The 25,334-nt window shown below is 40.7% G+C and overlaps 1 protein-coding gene across 13 annotated transcripts in view; it reads left to right on the top strand.

Moving 5' to 3' along the window:
* tns1b (tensin 1b) overlaps positions 1–25,334 on the top strand; it is a 176,601-nt gene that overhangs the window by 137,237 nt on the left and 14,030 nt on the right. For 8 of the 13 annotated variants that reach the window (XM_065962503.1, XM_065962500.1, XM_065962504.1 and 5 more), the window contains 6 exons: positions 873–1,002; positions 1,149–1,216; positions 1,689–1,809; positions 17,479–18,993; positions 22,662–22,855; positions 22,956–23,094. In XM_065962503.1, coding sequence (XP_065818575.1) covers positions 873–1,002; positions 1,149–1,216; positions 1,689–1,809; positions 17,479–18,993; positions 22,662–22,855; positions 22,956–23,094 — 2,167 coding nt within the window. The remainder of the gene's footprint in view (positions 1–872; positions 1,003–1,148; positions 1,217–1,688; positions 1,810–17,478; positions 18,994–22,661; positions 22,856–22,955; positions 23,095–25,334) is intronic. The other 5 variants (XM_065962511.1, XM_065962501.1, XM_065962506.1 and 2 more) reach the window with 3 other exon arrangements.

Raw genomic sequence — 25,334 nt, 5'->3', positions numbered from 1 at the left:
CAGAAATATGTCAAAAGAAATGTTTCTGTGGCCTTAAAAATGCTCGCTTTGACTTCACAAGTATAGGATGTTTTCAGTTCCTTAGTTTTTATTCTTTCCAGCATCCGTTTGTGAGCTTCAGGCTGAGCTGGGGTAAATATTCCTCCAGTACCTGTAAATGTGAGGTCCTTGTAAAACACTAACAGGTCCTGGCTGCCCAGCGAGGACACAGCAGGAGGGCAAGAGGAAGTTTTCCTGTGTGGAGTTTAAGTGTTGCTCTTAAAGCTGTTTGTGTTGGGAGAAACAGTTTGGAGAATAATGCATGTGGAGAGGCTTTACATTAGCATGGAGAGAGATATACTGTATATATATATTAAAAAGCTCTTAAATGTTTTTTGTTGCTCTGAGTTAGAAAGAGAGAGCACTGAATCAAGCTGGCATGTCTCTGGCTCAGTTTCACAAACATTGGTTCATATTACGTTTACCTCATACTTAGAGTGCATCGGCATGAACGACATAGACTGTCATAGGCTGTCAAACTATATATTTTTTTTATTGTGATTATTCGCTACATTTCAGTCATTAATTGTGATTTATCACATTTCATCGCATGTTTGAAATTCCATTATTTCGCATTTAAAAATTAAAATTGTTAGGCTTTTATTTTGAATTTTTGTACTGTCTTAAAATTAGATTACTTTACGTGCTGTTTAATATCAACCGTGCTTTTATTTTGAAATTAAGTAAGGACCTTTTGGTAGATCGAAGGTTACAAAATTAACTCTTAAGGTTTAAAAAAGGAACTCGTTACAGATCAAAATCTAACGTCAAACAGATCAAGTGAACTGCCGTTCATGTCTCTGTTTAACATTTTGTCTCTCTTCTCCCTCCAGCTAAAGTGCTACCACAAGCGTTACCGCAGCCCGTGCAGAGATGTGATATTCAGGGTGCAGTTTCACACCTGTGCTGTTCATGACCTGGGGATAGTGTTTGGGAAGAACGAACTCGATGAGACATTCAAAGGTAAGAAAGTATGATCTGTGTGCAAACAGTCAAATATGACTTAAAGGTGGCATTCCCTTTTTATGTTGTCTGCTGAAAAGATGAAGCAGTTATCGATGATGTGCAGTTAATAATGCCTCTTTTTGTTACCTATTTCCTGTGTGCAGATGACAGATTTCCAGAGTATGGAAAAGTGGAGTTTATTTTCTCCTTTGGACCAGAGAAAATTCATGGTGAGAATCAATGTGTCTGGTGTTCTTGGTGCACGGGGACTTTTCTTACCAGTTGTATTTTAATGTTCATCCTTATTTGAAACATATTTAAGCTTTTAACGACAAAATATTGACAAGTACAAACAAGAATCATGAAGGAGGGAGGGTAATGACTTACAAAATGACTGTGACTGGATTTTATCCAGGAGCATTGCCGGTGGTACAGGTCTTAGCCAGTTCACTAAGATTGCCTGGTATGTGTAATGTTTACATTTTTTGTTTTGCCGGTTGGTTATTGTTTATTGAATTAAGCCAATCAGTCATAAATGTAATTTTGTCATAAAGGGGAGGAAAAGAAATCAACTTAAATGAGTCATTTTAAAGTGAATTAAAAGTCGATTCTTCTATTGTAACTCTGTGAGTGTGATTTGTGAGTTTCTTCCTCGTGATCTCATGACATTCACGTCGTCTGCTCCATCTTTTCGTACTTCTGGTCAAGGTGTGGACCACCTGGAAAACGGGCCAAGCGTCTCGGTTGACTACAACACGCAGGACTCCCTGATCCGCTGGGACTCGTATGAAAACTTTAATCAGAGTTGTGAGGACAACACAGACGGTAAGTGCAGCTGGATTATAGATTTTGCAACGAACTGTGCAGGTTCCATCTTGTGTACAATGAGTACAGCACACAGACTGCAGGAGTAGAGTCCAAACATTATAACATGTGACCTCTTGAAGCAGTTTGAGATGCAGATCCTGAAGTGTCATCTTAGCGATCAGCTTTCAGATTCTGATAGATGAAGGAGACATACTCAGAGATTAGTTTTTGACCTTGTTGCACACTCACTGTGATTCGTCATAAATATACATATCCCATCAGACACATATACTTACACACAGAAGTAGACCTCCTACTGCCCCCCCCCCCCCCCCCTTGTTTGTTGTAGAGTTAACAAGGTGTTAATTACACCAGCTCTTTACAGCCATGCTCCATATAACCACTTATGTGCAATAATGTCTTGAGAACTTGTGTTTCTAACTTGATCTGAGGAAGTACATGATAAAAAAAATGAACCACAAATTGGTTGTATGTTTCTGCATGTGACCCATTAGCTCTGGATCAGTTTGGTCCAAACAGCTTCATTAGTGCTCGTCATCAGCTGTCAGTGAGTAGATTATGCATCTGAAATGTATTTGAACAGGCTCCCTCCGTGTGAACTTGTAGGTGAAAGAGCACTTTGGATGAATGTTTTATAAACAGTACATGTATCTGTTGAAATGCATCGTGGTGTGCTCGACAGAAGTTGTGATTCTATTTTAGTTTCTCCCTCAAACGCACACATGAACATTCTCTAACCACTCTGACCTCGGTAACAAAGCTGTTGTTGTGTTTGTGCGTGACACGGAGCAAAGATCCATCCTGCCTCCTAATGGAGTTTAAAGACTTTTTTCACAGTTTCTTCTCTTTAAAGCTCCCACACGACAGGGTCAAACTGAAGTCACATACGAGTTAAACACGTGTCGAATGTGTCACGGGTAAAGACACAGGGTAGCAGTTGTGTATATAGAGTTATATGTATGCTTGAGCCTTTTTGTTTCTTTCTGTATTGTTTGCATCACATTGTGGCTTAAAGTGTTGTTTCGCCCCATGCAAATATCTAAAATCACCCAAATCAGCATTACGAGGTTTCCCGCTGTCCTGGATGGTGGTGGTAAATCATATTTTGAAATGAAGGAGAGAATTCAATTGTGGTGGGATTATGGCCGCTGAGAAGCTATAGGCCCTGTGGGACCCGAGTGCAGTGCGAGACATTCCTGGGTCGAGCCACAGGCATGGACAAGAGCCTTCCTGTGGAGGGAGCGGTGGTCACTCTGTGACCAAAGTGCTGCTTTCTCTGCCACCCAAAAAAAGGAAGCTATACTACGCCCTCCGTGGTAGCAGACGGGCTGGGTTGTTATGTCTTCAAAGTACAGAAAGTGTCAGAATCGTCTGTTTGTTTTTATGTGAGCTGGAATAACTGTACGCGTGTCCTAGATACTCTGATATTGATTTCTAACAGTGCTTGTCAGGTCAGGTTATGTTTTACAAATATCTTTGTTAAAGAGAGGGTAATACAATCTGGTGAATGATTATAGATTTGCCCTGTTCAACTTTGAATCGTGATGTTCTGTTACTGTGCATACGTAGACATTTGTAGATTTCATCCTGCAACGTCTCACATTGATTTTTGCTGTCCAGCACATCGAGTGGTTTAGGTTTTGTTTAGCACCTGTAGAGGATGCTAAGTGGGATGTCCATTAATGCAAAGATCAGCTGCTTGCTAATATAATGCTAATATGAGCATTGTAATATATTCTGATAGTTAGAACGTTGCATGTAGACCTCTGTGTCAATTAATAAATGTGGGTTGAATGAAATACTCCGAGTGGTCAGACCTTGAGAAAGGTGATAAGTGCAGTCCCTTTGACGATTTAGTCAGTGGTGGTTTTACCTTCTTTACCACCTCTTGTGAGGGATGCAACATACACATCTGTGAGTGTATTGGGATGTATTCAGATGTTTATTCTGGTAAAATCGCCACATCACATTGTAGAAAACAGAGCCACATGTTAAGTTCTGCATTCATGACATAATTTAAGTAGAATTAAAATAAATGTACTTGTTCAAGCTTCATTAAGTTGAATGGCCTCTTCTAATGTAAAAATAATTATATATTATACATACATACAATACACTCTCTCCAGGAACTTCAAAATAATGTATTTTTTTAAAAAGTGAAGTGGTGATGTTGAAATGTACTGGATTCTTTAGTGATGGCAACAAGCGAGCATTGTGAGCAAGTTAAATGACAGTTTGTAAAATTACAAAGTGGCTCGTTGCAGACACTTTCTTACTGGATATTTAATGTCCCTACGTCTCCCTTAGGGTGTTCATTGGTCTCCCAGACAGCCAAAAGGTCAGAGGTTACTTGGCTACCTTTTATCACTGCCCATAAAGTGTACACCCTCACAGTCAGCTTGAAATAGGCTTTTCTAAAATAGAACAGGTGTAAGTCTCCTCTCATTCTATGTCAGTCGAGGTGGTTTGTGTGTGTGTGTGTGTTTATCTGAAGTCCAGCCCAGTCCAAGCTGTCTGCTATGTTCAGTCATATGATGGTGATACTGTGGTCGAGGCTTCATTTGTCTCACGTAAATGAACACACTTCACCTTTGGACAGGAGCAGAAACGCATGAAAATGTGTGCAAGTGAGCATACGCAGAGATGCACTCAAAAACAATCCTAAGCTCTTAATTGCTACTCTGAAATCTTGATGAGACTTAGAGGATACCCATAAATATCTTTTTGTGACATGTCTTCATTCTCCAGTACACCCAGAGTGATACACAGTGTAAACGGGCGTAGCTTGGAGATAGCACTTAAAACACCAGTCAAACATGCTTCTCTCTCACAGAAACGAGAGAGAAAGGGGTTTCCAGGAAACTGGAGTCCATCTATCATTTGGCTTCACACTTGTTAGTGCTGAAAGGGCGATTAGGTCCTCTCACCGAGTGGCTTTTAGAGCCGAGAGGATGTATATCTTCACAAGTGTTAGAAAACAAAAGCCATGGTTGTTGTTCGGTTGTCAGCGTCGCGACTGCTTTTCTTAGGAAAGAGCTCAACTTACAACAACTTTTCTGCCCTCTCTTCTTATCGAGGCATTGCATGAAGCTTAAATTATACGGCCAATGTTTTGTTGGGATCAACATTGGGTAAGTCTTGTCTATGTGGTCGTTGGTTTCCAAAGATTGATGTTGATGTTCATTGTGTTTATTCCGCAGAAAACAGCTACAGCTGCTGTGGGGGAGTTTCAGCTCAGGGATTCTTGTCGTGCCTGCACCTTGCATAAACACAGCAAGAAAAGATCCTAAACTTCACACTTGCACAATAAACCATGAACACATTGAATGAGGCGTACATGGATTTAGAAAGTGTATCATCTCATGAGCAAATCAAAATAAGTCATAAACAAGGATGCTCTTGTCCCTTATGACCTGTTGCTGCAAAGTGAGCAAAACCTTAAAAGTTAACTTATCCTAATTCAAACTTAATTTTAATGAGTAATCCAGATCTTCTAAGTCTCTGGAATCCATGAAATGACTACAAATAGCCTCACAAATGCAGCATGCTTGGTCGGATGCCTTTCTGGATTTATGGTCATTACTCAGTACATGACCATTTTCTGTTGAAGATGAACTTTTATACATCAAGTGTCTCTTACTATATTGAAAGTTTTTTTATGTAACCCTGCGACACGTCCAAGCTTTGATGTTGAGACTTAACACCTTAAAAAAACAAACGTCAGGAAAACTGTGTGAAATGGAGGGGGAAGTGAAGCTCTAGTTCTGTTCTGTCCGTTAATTTTGTCAGCTCATGTTGACGGTGATTTGTAGAATGAAAGACCCTGGTGTTTGTGTTTACGTTCAGTACCAGTGATGAACTCAGCAAATACACTTGGCTGTACTTGTGTACAGTCTCTGATCTACGAGGGTGCAAAAGCATGCATTGCACCCCCATTTTAAATTTCTGCACCCTCATTTCAATGGATGCAAAAAAAAAAAACAAGCATAGGTTTTTTTTTTTTTACCATAAGTTATCAAGGCTTTTGAAATGACAACAGTGACTTGGATCGTGGTTACTACATCCATGCTGTGATGATCATGACAGGTGAACGTGATCTTTCTGTTCACCAAGGACCACATGAGGGACCTTCGCTATTGTTCAGTGCTGTTGCCGGTCGCCGTAGCTGCTGCACCACCTTTAATCTAAGTGGTTTTGTAGGCTTCTAGAACTGGGCCTGTTTGTGTACTCTGTTCATTTTCGATGACAATTTGTTTTTGTATGACAGCACTTTAAACCTCATTTTTCTAGTTCTAAACTTTGGCCCCGGTAAATCTCAATCATTCTTAAATTGGCATTAAACACTAATTAAAACCCCCACTTCAAGTTCTGAGAGATTCCTCTCCCTCTCCTCCGAGGAGTCTGAGGAGTTAAAGTCAGACTCTTCCGCTGGACTGTGAAGCTCTTTTGTGCCCAGACTCACAGGAGGAGGAGTGACAGAGAATGTCAGTGTGGGTTTGTGCATGCTGCTGTTCTGCGCAGACAGACTGTCTGTGAGAGTTACATGGTGGGTCAATGTTTAGAGGGTTTGTGATATCTTGCTTTTTGAAGTGTTGATAGCTGTTGAAGAACCTGTATCCAGTCTGCCCTCCGCTGGTCTTTTAATCGTTGAAGAGAAAAGTTGTCACAGATTGAGCAGCTGACGTCTTTAACAACATGTGAGTAACACACTCAGGACAGTAGATTCACGGAAAACCAGAAACTTTATTTCCACTTGATCTGTGACTGTACCGACTTAATTATTGACATCAGGTTTACTATTATCTAATCTTTTTTTTACAGTTTCAACTACTCTGTTGTGGAAGTTTTTCCTGTAAATTTAATCTTTTACAAATGCTTTAATCTAGTAATCATGAAACATTGAGGCACAATGCAGGCACTTAGTCTGTTTAAAGTTACTCAGTTCAGATTCATCAGGCTCGGCTCTTTTGTTGTCATTTTGGCAATTAATCCTGTTGGGAATAACAGTATTGTACTCACTTGGTTAACTGCTGGGATCTGGGACAGGGATGACAAGAAACACAAATGTGCAAGACACTACATTTGGAAGTAAAAAGTAATGCAAACAGTGTAGCATTTAAGATTTTCCAAAGTCACTTCATGGTTTAACTCTGTTCAGCCAGAATTCAGAATTTATATTTACAAAAAAAATATGATGAAACAGTATTTTACTGAAGTATGCATAACGATTCTCTATTTTAACTCATTACAGGTATAACCTAAGTGGTCTCCTTGTTTTTTTTCTTTGAAAGCTTATTTTCTGATGGCATTAAGTACATGTGTATCCAAAGTCCAATAAGCATTTCCCTGTGTGAAGAAGGGGGAGCCCAGGTGTGTGTGTGTGTGTGTGTGTGTGTGTGTGTGTGTGTGTGTGTGTGTGTGTGTGTGTGTGTGTGTGTGTGTGTGTGTGTGTGTGTGTGTGTGTGTGTGTGTGTGTGTGTGTGTGTGTGTGTGTGTGTGTGTGTGTCTTAGCATTGTTTTGCCTCCTCTCACCAGGAGGTTTGTGCTTCCTCTTTAATCCCTGACACATTAGTCAGAGTGAGACGGCGATGTCCCCAACCTTAATTCAACAGACGGGATGAACTGACCGCGTCTGCCCTGTTGGGAACAGATTGTTTGTTTGCTGCATTCTTGAATCAGAGAACAGGGATCAAATGAGTCAAGTCAAATTTGAGTCTGTGTTTGTGTTGAGTTACAGACAGGGGTGGGGTCAGGGGAGGTTACATAATCTTTACGGAGATAGAGTTGAAGCAACAAAATGACATCACTGACGAGACTGTTGTGTCTCAGTGGATGACCGAAACTGAAATCTCCCTTTGGCCCTAGAATAGTTTAGAATAGAATTACAGCTGTCAACAGTGAAATATCAGAAATACATGTACTGAAGGAACAGCTTTTATAGATATTTCTAAAGTTGACTCATTAAGATGACATGTTTCTTCAGTTACCCTATGCTTAAATAAATTAATAACGCTGTAAAGGCAATTCAGATGTATAATTATGAAAGTTAACAGGGTATTTGTGCATTTTTAAACCAGGACCCCATTTTATATATTTTGGTGTCAAAGTGACCAACAGGAACTAGAAGTTTAGGAATGACCATTGTAGATTAATTGACCAGACAGCAGCAGATTAGAAACCTTGTGGGGGCAAAGGCCGCTAATCAGGATACATCCTCTAAAAAGACACGCTCAGATTGCTATAAAACTGTCTGACAACATAACAGAAATAATCCATACCATAGAGGACCTCTATGGTGAAAACAGTTTCCAAGAGAGGACCTCTCTTGGAAACTGTTTTTTAAACCAAGAAGTTTTGTGACATCATTAAAGTCAAGGCTAGTTGACTACCATGACAAAAGCCTACATCTAATGGAGCAGTGTGAATGTGTTGCTGTTCTAACACTGGCTCAACCAGGGAGTTTGTTTGTGTTATTTGTGTTGTGCAGGATCCAAGAAACACCAAAGTCCCACATCATTACACACAAACAAACAAACCAGTCCAAAGCAGTGGTTAACCAGGAACAACTCTGCTCTTCTAATCAAGTCTGTTGGCAATGTTAACAGCTCTAACTATCAAATAGCCTATCTCTGAAGGGACTATTTCTGTGATGTTGTCACACACTTACTTAAATCACTTATCCACTGATAAGCTAAGATTGCTATTTAAGCATTCACTGTTTGGTGGCCTACTTTGATTGGGCATATTTGCCCTTTTTAACTTGCAGCCGATAAATCCTGTCTTGAAGATATTTACTGGAGCAAACACATTTCTTTTTAAAACTGTTAGTGAATAGGCTGACATTTCCAAGCACAAGCTCTCAAACAGAAATCTGTGTTGTTGTCAAATCTGTATAGCAATCAGATACCTAGAACGATTGAGTAGGGAAACTCTGTTGCATTGCCTCCTACCTCAGGGTCAGGGGGAGTGGTGTAGTGAGGTGATTACTTGATCTAGATTCAACTGGTTGCTCATGGATCCATCAGCAGGAAAGCAAGGACTACATCCCACAGTTGAGCTACTCTGCAGATGTTTTCATTGGAGCCGTGTTGTTCTAGTTAAGTATTTGTCATGAATAAATGAGATGAACTTCTAAATGTCTGTGTAAATTAAAAATGATTGTAGACATAAGACCTTGGAATGCAGTTGTCCACCTCTTGATGCCTACTGGCCTGAATATTGTGATTGGTTTCGTCTTACTCTGACAACCTTCCTGATGCTAAAGCCAACTTATTAAATAACATTTTCTTATTGAAAAGTGGACCTATCAATCTATGGCATTGCTCCAAAAAGATGCAGAGGTGAAATGTCTGGTCCTTTGTGTTGTCAACAGACTTCCTTGCTATCAGTCCCTCAGTCCGGTCTTAGGCTTTTGGGAGGATTAGTCTGCTTGGACTCTAAACTTTGAACAGCTCTGATTGCATAACAGCCAAGACAGTGAAATCAAGGCCTTCTGGAAAGACTGTATAGGTCACAAAGAGAGAACAAGTGCCTTGTGTTGTGGAGTATCCCTGTTTGCACCCTGGCTGTGGGGGCACAGGGGTAGGGGTTTTTGCCAGGCGACAGCTACTGACCATGACGTGTGCTACACCAAAAATAGAGCTTTTCAGACACAGGATGTTTTAAGGTTGTTTGCACTCCCATCACATTCAGTCCTTAAAGCTGCATCCAGGAAAATATGTGGTGTGCATGTAATTGTGCACTGCTATGGCTTAGGTATAGTAGAGATCTTTGCAATCCATGGCTAATCCTTGGGGAAAGAGTGCTAATTATCTGCTGTCCATAATGTGTGGGAATGAATGAGACTTCTGTTAGCTCCTCTTGCATGCAGCTTTAGTCCAGCTGTTTTCCAGACATTCTGTGTCCCGCTTTCTTTTTCGCCAGTCATCTCTACACAGCTGATCTGGATATAAATGCCACAGAAAAGCCAGGACATTATTAATAATACCACGAGTGCTTCTCATATGATCTGCATTTAATCTATCTTTAATCCAGTATTAATGCCATTGCCATGTAGTAGGAGGACCCTAATCAAAAGGTCCCAGCATCTAGGCTTAACTTGGCTACCTTTCACATGCAGGATGTTTAAATGCAGTTACGTCTGTGATTTAATTGGAATGCTGTCCTTGTCCCAGTAAACATGCACCAATGGAGAATCGATTGATTGACAGGAAAATGTCTGATTCCACTACAGTAGGTGGTGATATACCCCCTTTCAGCTAGCTACAATTGGACCTTCTGTGTGACCTTGATAACAAGTTAGTAAACGGCAAAGTGGTGGATTAATGTCCACCAGTAAAACATGGACAAGTTCATAGCTCTGTGCGTTTCATAGATTTTCTATGCTTTACTTACTTAACCAAATGTGATGCACGCTATCCCTCTAGCTTATGGTGAAATCCGAAAGCAAATGACAACACAACTTCTGCTATGCTTTGCACTTATCAATCAATGAATCAATCAATTTTTATTTGTATAGCGTCAACTCACAACAAGTGTTATCTCGAGACACTTTACAAAAAGCAGGTAAAATACCTTAATCTTTGTCTGTTAACATTACAAAAGAGCAGGTAAAAAGACCTTACTCATTGTTATGTTACAAAAAGCAGGTAAAAGACCTTACTTATTGTTATGTTACAAAGAGCAGGTAAAAAGACCTTACTTATTGCTATATTACAAAGATCCGGCCTATCCACCATGAGCACTTTAGCAAAGCAGCAAAAGTTACAGTGGTAAGAAAAAAATGCCTTATTAAAAGGCAGAAATCTTCGGCCGGAGCCCTGGCATATGCATACTTATGCAGTATGATTTCTGGGTCAAAACTAGCCTGGGTCCAGTTTTGGTCTAATAGTGGTGTATACAATCAAGAGTTAATCAAACTCCATCCACATTATCTAGGTGTGATTGTCTGACTTTGAGAAATTCAATTTACACAAATTGACATTTTCTAACTGCATGTAAACATACTGACCGCTGATTGAATGCTTTATGGCTTTGCTTGATTTAAGATGACTTGTCCAACAGCTTATTCCCTTAGACCCTTTCCTTTATGAGGCACTCTCTAAAGGGGTGCATTATTGGCCTAAGGCATAACTCTATATGGCTCACTTAACTTACTAAATAGACACCTCCTGAGCCAAGGGTTGGATGGACACATGTACAGTACAAGGAAACAAGGAACATGTTTTCAGGATCAACTGAAAGGCTTTCATTTAGGCTCTGTAGGGAACACTTGCCTCTCCTCCTTCGTTATTTTCTTTGCTTTAAAAAGAGAGATCTATTCCTGCACCGGTTTTCTGTTTTGATGTCATAACAGAGTGTTCTTCACTTCATGAGAAGCAATGCTTGGAAAGGCAGCCAGTAACATCAAGGGACAAAAACAGGGCCAAGCCTTTTTTCTCGATTGTGCATCTTAATCATTTGCTTTAGAATTGCAGAGGGTGTCACAGGGTCAAGTCTGCACCCAAATTCAGCCTGTTATCGATGTACTTAAGGCTTATTCATGTGTTACTACAACACAGAGACAGGGGAGGGCAGAGTTGGTGAGGGATCAAGCTTTTGAGTGGAATCCAACTGGTTGTTCATGGCAACCGCATGGATGGGGAAATAGGTAGCAATAAACTCTTGAAGTTTAACACAGTCCTGATCATTCTTGTAGACCTTATGGGCAGATGCAAAGAAGAGACCAGTGGCACAGTGTGTTGGCCCACTGAGCATTAATCAGTTTGAGAAATTTGGGTAAAGAACAGTCTGCAAATCTTGGATAAAGTGGAAGAAAAATCTGGAAATATTGGCTGTGAAGAATTATTATTACGGTAAAAATCTTATCCTTGTAACGTAAAGTAAACAAAATCACCACCTAATCTAGTCCAGAGCATACCTCTTAGCTCTGCCTTTTCTCTCTCTTTCTTTGGTCTGTCACTTTTTGTCTTCTGAAAATACTGAAAGGATTCTTGACAGAGCTGTTCCAACGATTCTTCTCAGTGTTTCAACTAATACCTGGAAGTATCTGGTTGGGAACAAGACCAGTTTGTGTCTCAAGCATTTACCAGGATGATGATAAGAGCAAGATATGACAAGAGTTGCTTTGAGGAGAATCTGCATAAGCTATCAAGGCTTTAGGCAAAAATGTAGTGGTTCTGTTTTTGTAGTTTCTCCAGACCATAGCTAGCATGGATTAGCCCATCAAAGCTTCTCCTACCTTTTAGAATGAGATAGATCCAGCTCTCCTCATTTGGCCCGAGAAATTATCGCTAGGCAACCCTACCGTCAGGACCCACTGATGACTTTTCCTGAGATGCAAACTCATTTGAAAGGAAAAATAATGTTCTGCATGGACAAACTGTCAGAAAAGAACAAAACTCATGCTATTAATGTTGGTTATGTCAATGACTGCATTTAATTTAGTACAGTTTGGACAAAATCAACAGACTAATACTGGCAACAGGATACAGTTAATGGGGAAGACTTTTAATACAAATACCTTGATGCATTTGAGACATGTGAGCTATTTTAAGTTACATCTCATAGAAACATATTTTTTGTTTGGTTCAAACAATATTTACAACAATGTTGGGATTTAAGTTTCAGCGAGTAATTAAGTCATATATAGTAATCAATCTTCTCCTGGCTGTTCCACACCACCCTCCATTACCCTGTTCTTTGTTTCCCCAGTCCTAGCAAGTTTGCACTTTCACACATTGATTCTCACTAATCTTTGATGTATATTTAATGAGGTGCAGTGCAACGAGATCCAGTACTTACATTTCACTAAGTGTTTTGGGACTTTGAATGTTGGCAAGAGCTAAACTGTGATATAGAGGACTATAAATCCCGGGGTGGCTCTCCTTTAGTGTATCAAGAAGTTCTACCAAAATTCAATATCTTACATTGACATCATTAGCCTTTTGCAATGTCTTCAGTTATTATAAAAAATGAGTGTTGTATTAAATGAAACATATTGTGGAAGGTATCATGTTTGTGTTTCAGGCACCCGATTTTCTCACAATCAATAGCTGCATTCACATGCATTGTTTGTTTCATACTTATTTGAAGTATTTAGTTTGAAGTCTGCATATGTACTGTTAACATTAGGTATGATCTAAAAGCATCTGGTGGTGCAATGATGCATTTGAAAGAACCAGAGAGTTATCCGTTGAAGGATTTCTATGGTCTTATATTTATTGTGATTGGTAATTTTTAAGGTTTTAACTACCCATCTGCAAAATAAATGCATTTTAGGGCTGATTCAGTGTGAGAATTTGTATTAGGTTTGGCCATTAAAACCATTTATAATCATAAAAGAAGAACCATTCAAACATAGGCAATGAGTTACTTGCACAGCAATGGCTGTGAATCTGTGGAGCTGTGTTGCTTAGTGTTTGGGGTATGCTCCATGATCTCAATGTTGACTTTTATTTCATTAGTCTTCTCTGTTGTTCACAAGTCTAATTAATCCCGTTTGGAAGATGTAACAGCCTCTTGTGTAGATCATTTACAAGGCCACAGTGCTACTTTAATAGCCCGTCCTTGAGCCCTCACATACAGTAAGGCAATCCTTTGTTGCCAAATCAATAGTTTAGCCATTAACTTTGACCAAATATGGCATTAGGCTATACTTACAAACTGTCAGACTATATTCTACACCTACTGCAGACCTGTATTCTCTCTTGGGTTTATTGAATGCAAAACACTCTGAGCTCTTGTCTTGTTGGGCTGTTAGTGGTTTTAGGGGTCAAGTCTGGAGGGGACTTTCTCAGAAAATGTTTCATCTCCGTCTTTTTCAATGTTGCCCTATTAGCCAGGAGACACAGACCCCCAGCTGTTAAGGAATGCCCCCACACACGCTCACACACACACACACATGAATCCATACATTCACCGGCAGAGTTGCACATGGTGTTTGCCCGTGTAAGCTTGAGGAAGAACATGCTATTTCCGCTGTAAAGGGGGATCTATTGCCACAGAGGTCAGAGCTCAGATTGTGAAGATCAAGAGGTCATGCGGTTGCACCATCTGGTCTGCAGAACCTCAATATCTGGCAGCACCTTCCAACCACAACCCTTTCTATTTGTAGAGAAACGTTTTCATCAGAGGAGTTGAACATCTCTAAATTTTTTACACTAGTGTCAAACACGTTAGCAAACTGCATCCTGCTGCATCATTTTATCGTGATGTTCATGATATGAATTAACTAAATGTCTGATGTTGCTTTCTCCAGCATTTCATGATAAACTTAATAAAGAGGATGTAGTGACACAACTAATGAGTCATTCCAGACAGGTCAGGGATGGACCCCGCTCCCCTGCTGGTGTATAATTTGTAAGGCCTATGGGTTCAGCATCAGAGACATTCAGTTCTGACTAATGTGCTTGGGATCACAGAGCAAGTATCTACCTCCTGGAGAGTATTTAAAAACACACCATCATGCACACAGACACAGTGAGGGGCACAGTCAAAGGTTATTTGTGAAGGATTACGTATATTCATTTCAACCAAATAAAAACAGCAGCAGACATAACACTCAATACAGAAGTAGTCTCAACATAAATAGTCTGCTTGCTATAAAAAGTCTCACAAGTGTAAAGTGACAGATTGGATTTCCTGTTGTACAAATGGAGATTCTGTGGATCGCTCGTTAGTCACATCATCTCAAACCTGAAGCCATGAGCATGTTAAGGGGGTGACTAAACCAGCCCAGCTAACCTCATTCCAGTCATTGCCATCATCATCAGTGTAAGAATAAAGTGAGAGGCGAAGGATGTGGGGGTAAAAAAAAAAAAAAAAAAGGGGGGGGGGGGGGGGGGGGGAGAGAGGAGAGACAAGAAGAGAGTTGGTTAACAATCTGAGAGTGAAATGAGGGGAAACGGTATCACAGCCCAGCCCATTATCATGTATTTATGGTTTAACATGATTTAAATGAGGATGAAAAAGGAAAAAGTTGGTGCAGGGGAATGTTAAATTGGGCTCAAATGTTCTGGTTTGCAATAGTATAGTGATTACATTATAATGTTTACTGACCTCATAAACTGTGATGGAGGTCTTTTGTTTTGTGTAATGCGTTATTTTTCATTGTCAAACTGTTCGATTTAAACAACTATTGCAAATCATCTACATCTGACTCAGTCATATGTTACCTAATCTTGTGCATTTACCTATAAGATAAAGAACATTTCGTATTCTCACATCATATCAGCAGCCACTCAATGTATTGGTCTATTTTTGACTTGCTAAGCTTTTCTGTTTTCTCCATCTGCCTGCAGCAGGGTGGAGCTTTTGCCTTGCTTCCTAGCTTAAAGAGGAGAGCTTGTTAAATGACTGTTGCTGGACCAAGCAGCTCTTTCCATTACGAGTGTTTTCAACACCAGTGGGCTAAAGCTAAGGAGGGGCAACTGTGTATGTCTGCATGGAACAAATGTTGGAGATGCCACAATTTGTGAAGTGTGTTTTTGTAAAGCATCAAACCTTTTATTTGTGGAAATAAGTGCTCCAGAGAAGCTAACCTAAAGGGACTGATGTCATTCTATGAAATCTGCATTGCAAGAGCCTCTTATACCCCTCCGCCCAGTTATACCATCAAACAGGGTGTTGTGATAGACCTCCCACATATGCATACACAGCAGGGACAGCCTTCAGAATAGTGTGAGCCACTGAACAGCGAGCAACAGCAGTTTCTGTCCCGCTCTGCCTGGACAGTTATTCAGGAGAGGGAGGAGAAGGAACACAAACCTAAGCAGACTCCCCCAACTCTTGCTGTTATTCCTAATGTCCCATCCAGAGGGCTTTTCTGAAGGGCTTTGATTGGGACTGTACTGTCGTCCACTGCTAACACAGGTAGGGAAACCTCCTCCTGTGGAGGAGCTATTTGTTTTGACAGAGCTTTCACTAGTTTAAGGTGATTTGCTCATTTGTTTTGGATTAGGCATTGAGGTTGGGAAATCAGCTGAGATTTATGACTGATCATTCTTATTTTGTGATTTATATTTGGCCACATAGCAGGTGATTTTGAAGTAATGAAACGGAGAAAGGTTGGGGAGCTCTGCTTTCACGACTTGTCTATGTTTATCAACTGATGCTTTAAAAGTGTATATGTGTGTGTGTGCGCTCATGTGGATGGGAATGCATGCACAGGCCCTAACTTGATACTTTAGCAGTTTTAATGTGCTAAATAAATATGTAATGATGACTTAATTTGGAGACTCCAGTCTTAGCTTACTTTCAGTGGGGACAACACTGATTTAGTGGAGTATTTACATAAACAGCAAACAAAAATTTGAACATTTGCATTCAATTTGGACAGCTTTTGTGGCTTATGGTCTGTATTGCTACTGTTATCATGAAAACTACATTGGTTGTCGATATACTAAAGAGAGCACAGGTACTATCACAGAGATACGCTGCACGACCAGCTTTTGATACTGACGGAAAGACCATCATCAGACCGGACAATAAGCAACCACTCACAAACAGCTTAGTAGTTTTAAAAAAAAAAAAAAAAAAAAAAAAGCATAAACTGTGAGTTTTTACAACTTCCAGCAACAAGATTTGTTTCAACCAGCAGCCTGACAGTTAAGTTCCTTCAGTGCGCCATTCCCTTGGCATGTTGCCACTGGTCCACCAAAGAGACCTTGCAGTACCCAGCCTGTGTACGCCCACCAAGTTCCACTACAGAGCCCAGTATTCACTAAAACTAAGATAGCGATATCTATAACTTATAGGGACAGACAGCTCCTTTGTGCAGCTTCTTTACCAGCTAAAGAATCTGATTATGCATGAGGACATGCCTCATCGTGGGTAATATGGTTTCTTAAGAACTGTAACAGGAAGTATAAAAGGAATTATCCAACGAGGTAATGTAGATTTTTAACGTAATGTTTTGTTATGTGACGTAATTGGGATGAGTCAGCAGAGCTTTTGTTTTGCTTTGGGTGAAGAAAGCCAGGAAAAGCCTCTGGGCCTTCCTTTCTCAGTGAGGCCAGTTTTCCAGTGAGGACTAAATTCTTCCGAATGGGTCACCCTATTTCCTCTTTCTTGGAGTGTTGTGATAGATAGATTTGATTTTATGTCAGTGTGCATGGGCATGCAAGTACAGAATGTGTGTTAGTTTAGCAGTCAATCCAAGTTCATGAGTAAATGAGTGGATACAAATTTGGCCATGTCATGTATTTTTTGAGGGAGCATAACTTGTTTACTGTTGTGAGGATCATTTAGCAATTAAAATCAACAACTGATTCATCTTCTATTATGCTAATATTTATCAGGTGGCAGAGATTAATCCAATCGACTCTTGAATGTGCAAGGCAGGCTCCTGTGATTTCATCGTTTTTTCCACAGTGCAAGCCACAAACTCTGCTCATTTCCTGAGGCTGGCAGAATAGGTGGACATGAGCCAGTATTTCATTTAACTGCTGTTTTTTGTTCATGTCCACACAATTTCATGATACCCTCTCTCTATATATACTCTCTATACTAGTTCCTTTCTCTTTGCTTTTTAATGTCTTAATGAATCCTGTGTTTATAACTAGGGGAAACTCCATGGCTCGGAAAATACTAGAGTGACTGTAGAAAGCTGAGTTGTTTTGGATCAGCATTTCATCTCATATACTCCGTTGTACTTCTTTGTTTCAGAAGTTATACACACCGAAGGACCACTGGATGGCAGCCTCTATGCCAAAGTTCGCAAAAAGGAGTCTATTGAAGGAGCAGTCACAGCAAACGGCCTCCCACCCACTGCTGCTGAACATGCCCTACCTGCAGTTGATCATGCCCTGTCAGTGAGCAGCGACTCAGGAAACTCTACTGCCTCCATCAAAACTGACCGAACTGATGAAGTGACAGCAGCACCTCAGACTTCCACAGTGAGCCAGGCACATGTTTCCGTAGGTGAGGAGCTTCACTCAGTCCGTCCTCACACCCCGCCAGCTCAACAACCAATCAGTCCACAAGAGAAACAGGAGCTGGAGCAGCTGCTAAGTGGATTGGAGGGGCCCATGCATCGGCAGGGCTACCTGTCCACCCCAACCTCTGCTGTTGGGGGAATGCTTCACCTTGTGCCTGCACAGGTCCATGTGAATGGGCACAATAGCATTGACCGTGAGACAGACATTTTAGATGATGAGCTGCCAACCAGTCAAGAGGGCAACAGTGTGGACAGTCTAGGGACGTTCTCTTCCACAGATGGACGGGCTACTCCAGCTGATCTTTATTACCAGTCTGAGTCACTTATCAATGGCAAGGACCATGTGCCATATCTAGAGCGCAGCGTCCCAGAGAAGCCTCTGGAAACCGTCCAGAAACAGACTGGCACGTCCGACAAACATGTCACTTTGACCCAAAGTGATTCAAGTCCATCCACGGATAATTACATTGCTAACCAGAATGGCAATTTGTACCGCTCTCAGTCATTTGGTGCAGAGCCAAAGTCTATGCCTCCAGCTCCCACCCGCACCACCAGTAGCAGGGATGCCGTTCAACGTGGTCTCAATGTTTGGCAGCAGTTTGGGGTACCCGAGGAGCCAGTAACTGAAGGCCTCACTTTTAGTCCACCTCCCTCTGTGGCCGTGATGCCCAGCCACCACAGCCTCCCACAGTTTCCCCATCGCCAGAGTGCCTCCCAGCAAGAAATTGAGCAATCTATTGAAACCCTTAATCTCCTCATGTTGGACCTGGAACCAGGCCGTTCACTTGTGCCAAAATCCCAAAGTGCTCCACTACGGGAAAACAGTGTTGTAGTGACTACTCAGCCGTCCTTCTCCCAGAACCAAACCAGGCCCTCCTACACTCCAGATGCATCAGTCCATACACACTATTCTGGCCCTATGGCCACACTTGCAGGCAACTCTATACAAGGTCAAATGTCACCTGGAAAGCCCAGTACTCCAGAGCCTACACCTCTTCAGGGATCTTTAAGATACACATCTGAAATGGCTGGATCCAGCCCTTCATCGCAAACACCACCCACAGTAACTGGTCACATTCAGCTCAAGCCCATCAATACCTACCCTCCAAGCGCATTGCCCCAGTCTTCAGAGGGCTCTGAGCCCCTGAGAAGCCCGGCTGCTGCTTCAGCAACACCACAGACAAGAGAAAGTGACGCTGATGAGGTCTTCAATGTTGAGGGTCTGGTGGCCCAAAGAGTTGCTGGTAAGAATAATTCTTTAAAGGTTCAGTTATTTCATTTTGATTCTTAGATTAATGTGTGTCGTCAGCACCTTAAACTAAGATTTTTTTTTTTTAATTAAATTCATACAAGATTAATGTTATCAATACTTGTGTAATGTTAAAGACTGTTTAGGTCACAGAATTGTCTAGCTGTCGTCTTTATCTTTTCTTGCAAAAAGAGGAAATTTCCCTATTTTGTTATACACAGCGTGGTCAGAAGGATTAATCCAGCACACAGTCCTTCTCTAGACTTGCCTTTCTTAAAGAGTTGTGGCAGTGTTTTATCTGGCAGTGTTTTCACCATTTAGCATATGTATCATTTATTGTCACAGTTGTGGGTTACCTGTTTTTGTAGCAGCAAGTGCTGATCTGTATTTTGATATTAGCCCTTCAGTAAACAAGAATCCCTCTTAGAAAACACAACTGTCCATATCCTGTTTCATGAATGTCACCTCATCAGTTCAAGTACTCGGGCAACACAGGAAGCATTTGCTCCAGTCCAACAGGTTAACAGTCCCTCGATAAGCACGTTAGACGTCCAGCAGATTAGCAAGAAACTGAACAAAATGAACACACAAAGCGATAGAGTGACAGCTGAGTTACTCTGATAACAGACATCATAAATCAATAACACATGAATTTATAACTTTTTACTGGCATTTAAATGTAGAGAAGAATTTTTAAATCCTCAGTCATTGAGTCGTTTTCGGAAGCAGTGGGGAAAAAATATCTTTACTATATTTCTCTGATGTGGGTCTCTAGAGAGCTTTCACAAATGCATGTATAGACTGATGTACAAACTTTGTTTCCACTTCATTTTCTTTTTTGTTCCTTTAAATTCTTGTTTCATCACTCTTTTCTCTTTCATCATCCATCTTTTTACCCAGAATTCTCGGCTCGTGTCCAAAAAGTCATCCCAATTATGACCTCTTCTCAGTTTGAGCATCGCCGTTCTCACTCCCTCTCGGGTTGGTTCTCCCATCCTATCTGAGAAGACACTTGGGGGGGAAAAAAAAAAAAAAAAAGGATTTCTCCTTTTTTTTTTTTCTCAAGTGTTTTCCCAAACCTACTTCAAGTCTGTATCTGTTCTGCCTCTGTGTGTGGTGGGCTTTGGTTTGCATTTAATGAGTTCTCATTTCCTGTTCATGATTAACCGCCCTGTCTACAGCTGCTCATTTTGTCTTTTTCTTTCGCTTCCTCCTTTTTATTCATAACATATTCTTCTCTGTCATAATTTGGTTTGCAGAGCATCATCATCATCATCACCATCAAACTAACCACTGATTCCTGTCTGCATACATCCTTTCTTAATTCATGTTTGTTCTGAGTCGGAGTTCTGTACCTCAAAGTTGAGAATTACCTCAACTATGTGGCTGGAAAAAGAACACCCCGTTGGATAATGTTAAAGTTTCACAAGAACGAGACAGTGAAAGCACAAAGGAGGCTCTGTTTCTTGCCAGGAGAGAGCATGTCACAAGATCCATTTCGCCAAACTCAGGGAACAATACCGAGGCCAGGATACACTGGCCCCATTCAAGGCCGCTTTTTTTCTTGTGCACTATTTTGAAGATTTACAAAGCCAGGACAAGGGACACCAAATCTAGGAGAAAGATCTGCGGTCCTAGTTGGAAGCACTACTAAAGCTTAATATGTCTACTGCAAGACAGAAGACACCAATACAGACAAGATTGATCTGTTTAGGGCACTAGGGCATTATCATTGTTAGAGAGGCAACACAAGATAAAAGTGAAGTGTGAACACGTTGGAGAAGTTCCTTTCTGTAGTTATCATGAGTTTGTTTTTTTTACTAAACTAGTAGTATTTACCAAAATTTCAGTGTTTGATTATTAATTTATAAAGAATAACATATTTTTTAAACATCTTATTGATTGGAACTGACCTTTCAAGGAATGCATTCCCCTCACCTTAGACAACCTCCCTCTGATGCAGATGTGCACATATGGAAACAGTAGTTTCCCTTCCTTAAAGAGAAAAAAAGGATCACCATCAAGGTTAGGTTTTTGAAATATACCCCATGTGTATCCACGTGATAGCTGGATTTTAAATAGCTGAGAAATGGGAGGGGAGAAAATACAAAAAAAGTCAGTCCTTGGGAATCTCCAGCTGCCCAGCTGGAAACCATTAGTCGTCGCTCAGGCAACTGCACAGTGTTTGACAGTCCTCTATTGTAGAGCAGTGCATCGGTGGTACATCTGGTTCCCAGATTCCGGGCTCGGTGCATTGGTGGGGGTGTTTCTGTTTGGGGGTGTTGACTACAAGCTTCTCAGAGCTGTCACTTCTAAGATTCTTTAACGAACAATCTGCCAACACCGAGTCTTTTAAAGCTGGAGATCAATCTAACAGATATCACATGTTTATCATTGATTTCTTTTGATTACGGGAAATAATACATTGAGTATATGGATTTATGAAGCACAATCTGATAATGCTAACACAAAACAGACCAAATCCTTTATGGCAACTCAGATTTTTATACTATTTTGGCAAAACTTCATACCTGATTATTTAACTCACTTTCCCCCAAACTACTGTATGTGCCAGGATTCCACTCCCTCTCTTGACTGTCCAGCTGAGTGAGGGCGATAGTAATATTTTCACCGTTTCCATAACAGTCCGGGTGTGTCCCTTTTGTTTTTCATTTGTGAAGAGGTCTGTCTGTATTAACCTCAACAAACCTTCATTCACATGTAAAAAATCACCATCAGCTTGTGTACTTTTTTCAGTTTCCTTCATGAGGTCATTCATCCCTCACTGAAACATTGTTGTACGTAGATTCAGAAGAGGAGCTCCAAGAAAGAAACCAGCAGATAGCTCAAGGTTGAGCCAACATATTTCCAGTAAAAGAATTAGAAATATTTAAACAAAAAAAGAACATTTTGTTTCAGCACAGAGTTTTTGTATTTTCTCTCTTCATTGTTGAATTTACTGCACTTTCCTTCTCTCTCCAATGTGCACTAATCTTGGCCCAAAGAGTAAAGCCATTCATTGCTGCTTCGGTCAGCATATCATGCTCTGCTGCCCTGACCCGCGACTCAGTGGTGGCATCACATATTAGTTTAAAGCTCTTAACTCAAATCCTGTTTGTTTTATGCCGTTAGTTTTCTCCCTTTTTCTCTGGCAGTGTAAACCAGATTAACTGAAATGAGCTTACTGACTGCTTTGAGGTTCAGCCAGAACTGGCCTGATAAACGCATTAGATGAAAATATAAACAGAAGTTATTTATTAAAGCTGCAGCTGGAGTTAAGAGAGGTGAACATCACTAAATGTAACACGTTTACGAGGTTGAGTTTTACTTTCCCCTTACTAACAATAGTTTGTGTGTGTGTTGTTGCAGATTGAATTCATGGAATGGGATTATAAAGAATTAAGGAATTTGTTGTTTACAGTAATTCTGTGATTTAACAGGATTATGTTTGATCAGCAGCTAATCATCCATTAACCTTTTGAGTGTGCATGTTGTATTTTTAAAGTCATAAGAGCCACAGCCTCCTGCATATATTCGGCCTGTTCTGAGAGTATTCACAATGGCTGTCAACCATTAACCTCTGATGACAGTGGTGGAGGAGAGAGAGGTGAAACTGAGCAGCAGAAAGAAGCTATATATTAACTCCTACTGTGGGTCAATTAGGTGTCCAGGCCCGCACAGTGTCCTTGGATGAGCCTGCCACTTTGCCCCGCCGACGCATCACCAGTGACGGAGAGCACCAGAACGGTTCCGATGAGTGTGACTCCGCTGACGTCCCGATTCGCTCCCCTGTCCGCTGTGTTTCTCCAGAGTTTGTCAATGCCATCGCGATGAATCCTGGCGGACGACCTAAAGAGGTAAGAAGCAAACATTTAATAAACACTCAAATAAACAAACCCCTTATTTCCTCATGACGACATGTCTTATTGTATTGGACGTTGTTTCTCCGCTCCTCAGAGACACATGCACAGCTACCGGGAGGCCTTCGAAGACATTGAGGGTGGCCCCATCAGTCCTACACCCACAGTTGGTGGTGAGGTGTTTCCCCAAACCCCTGCCTTCCCCATCTCGCCGCAAACCCCTTACTTCAACCTGTGTAAGTTCCCCCTCCGGCTGACAGAGGGCACTGTGGAGCTCAGACATATCTAGATAGGACAAATGATTAAAGCAAATATTCAAGATTGAAAAGCTATTAAAACAGTTTCTCTTTTTAATCTTGAGATTCCATCAAAATGTCTCTGGTGTTAAAAGTCATTGAAGTAATTGAAGTAATGAGTTTATAAAGCTTTAATGAACTTCTTAAACTAAAATGACTTCATGACAAAGTCTTAAAGTGTAAATTTTTCCGTTAGGTTCATGGTATCATGGCAGAGCATGAGGACACTTTATTCTGATTTACAACAATTGAAGTGTGGCCTTATACTTAATCATGTGACATTTAATCTCTCTTTTCTATACAGACTGTCCGTATTCTGTGTAACTGTCCCACAAAGAAGAAATAAGTTAACCACATGAGAAAACTATTTTATTGCGTTGACTTAGTTATGAAAACTTCAGAAGCACTGAGAGGCAAGAGAGTAAAAAATGATCCTCTTGGGAAATGTTCTAAGTCTGATCTAAATTATGTTCTCTGTCTTTACATTGTGAATGTGTATTATTTCTTTAAGTAAAAAAAAAAAAAAAAGCAAAAATGTTTTCAAAGTAATTTAGAGCTGATTTAGAGTGTTGAAAAACGAAAAAGCCAGTGCATAAGTGCACAAACCTGCAGTTCCTCTAGTGTCCACTAGAGGTTGGCTGCAGAATCCCCTGAAGTCACTAACACACCCATTCAAAATCCCTGTTTTGACAGCAGAAATAAACATGTTTACTATCTGATTAGCACATGTTTCTACGGCACACCCTGGGCTTTATATGACACACGGGGGGATTTTTTTTTTTAGATAACTCATCCAGTTTGATTTTATAAAGATTGTCCATCCATCCATTATCTTCTGCTTATCCGGGGCCGGGTTGCGATGAAAGCAAGTTGCCCCAGACGCCCCCTGTCAGTTACCAATGTGTGACATCACTCAGGCTTCGTCCATTATTATTTGCAGTCTATATTTAGAAGCTGGATCAGCCCTGCACTTTAACACCACTTTATATACCAAACCTCTTTTCTTTAGTTTCTCCCAAAAACTATTTTTGAACAGCTTTCACATTTCGAAAAAAAAAGAAAAGAAATCAACGAACTTAATAGATAATGCAAGCCAGAAAACCCTCTTTGTTCCCGGGTCGTTAACACTGGAGAAAAGAGTTGAGATCAGACTTGGAAATGGATCACTATTTTTCTCATTTGCCTCTCAGAAATTCTGCAGAATACAGACACGCCCCACGCTAAAACAAGAGTCATGCATTAGGTAACACATTGTTTGCCAACTTTACCTATTACCTCATTTGGTTCTATCGCCTATCTCCCCCAGGGCACACCTATAAAAGTCAGTCATAAAAACACACACCATATTTTGTAACACCCTCTCTTTTGTGTAACGTCCCGCCTTGCCTTCAAAATAGGAACATGGTGTACACAGTGATAGCGACTTATTACGACCAAGTTTTTGCATTAGAAAATACTTTTGAGAGAAAAATATTCAAGTGACCTCCTTGTTTGTTTTTTCACCTTGTAACTAGATCACTGTTTTCACAGCTGAGCACAAAATGGAGTTAACTGTCACCAGTTAACTAAAATTAGTTTTGCAGGAATTTGCAAAACTTGTGAGAGGTGCATGGTTACGTTTTTGCACGTGACAACAGATTTACTCCCCATTACATGGTCATCTTGAGTAATGTGTCCTTAAATCACATTCCCAAGTGCTCACTTAGCCTGCCCAACACACCACACGTGATTCAATATGGGTCATTTAGGTTGCTTAAGGACAAAGAATTGATTTGGATTCTTTGGTAAGTGGAGGATGCACGCGTCTCTACCGGAGTTCCACTGTCCCACAATGTCAGCCAAACAAACTCCCCATTTCCCAATCCCTGTCCCTCCCCTCTGCCCGAGTGACCCTTTGTCCAGCACTTAGCACAATCCTGCACCGCTTTGGCATGATAGCCACACGAGAGCAGCACTGGCAACAATCAGACATGATGAAGAGTAACACTCACAGTACAGACAAACCAGACAGTTCATTTTAAGAGAGTTACCATAAAACATAAAAGTATTTTACTGATTAATAAGTATAATTTGTGCAAGAGGAAGCCACAACCATACAGACAGCTGTCTGTAGTTAGGCACAATACTTCTATTAGCTGAGTGCTAAAGTTAGCATGCTATTACTAAAACAATACTGCTGA

Source organism: Labrus bergylta, chromosome 13 (genome assembly GCF_963930695.1).
Source record: "Labrus bergylta chromosome 13, fLabBer1.1, whole genome shotgun sequence".
NCBI lineage: Eukaryota > Metazoa > Chordata > Actinopteri > Labriformes > Labridae > Labrus > Labrus bergylta.
Note: the sequence above shows the minus strand (reverse complement) of the source record. Positions and strands in the feature narration are given on the sequence as shown.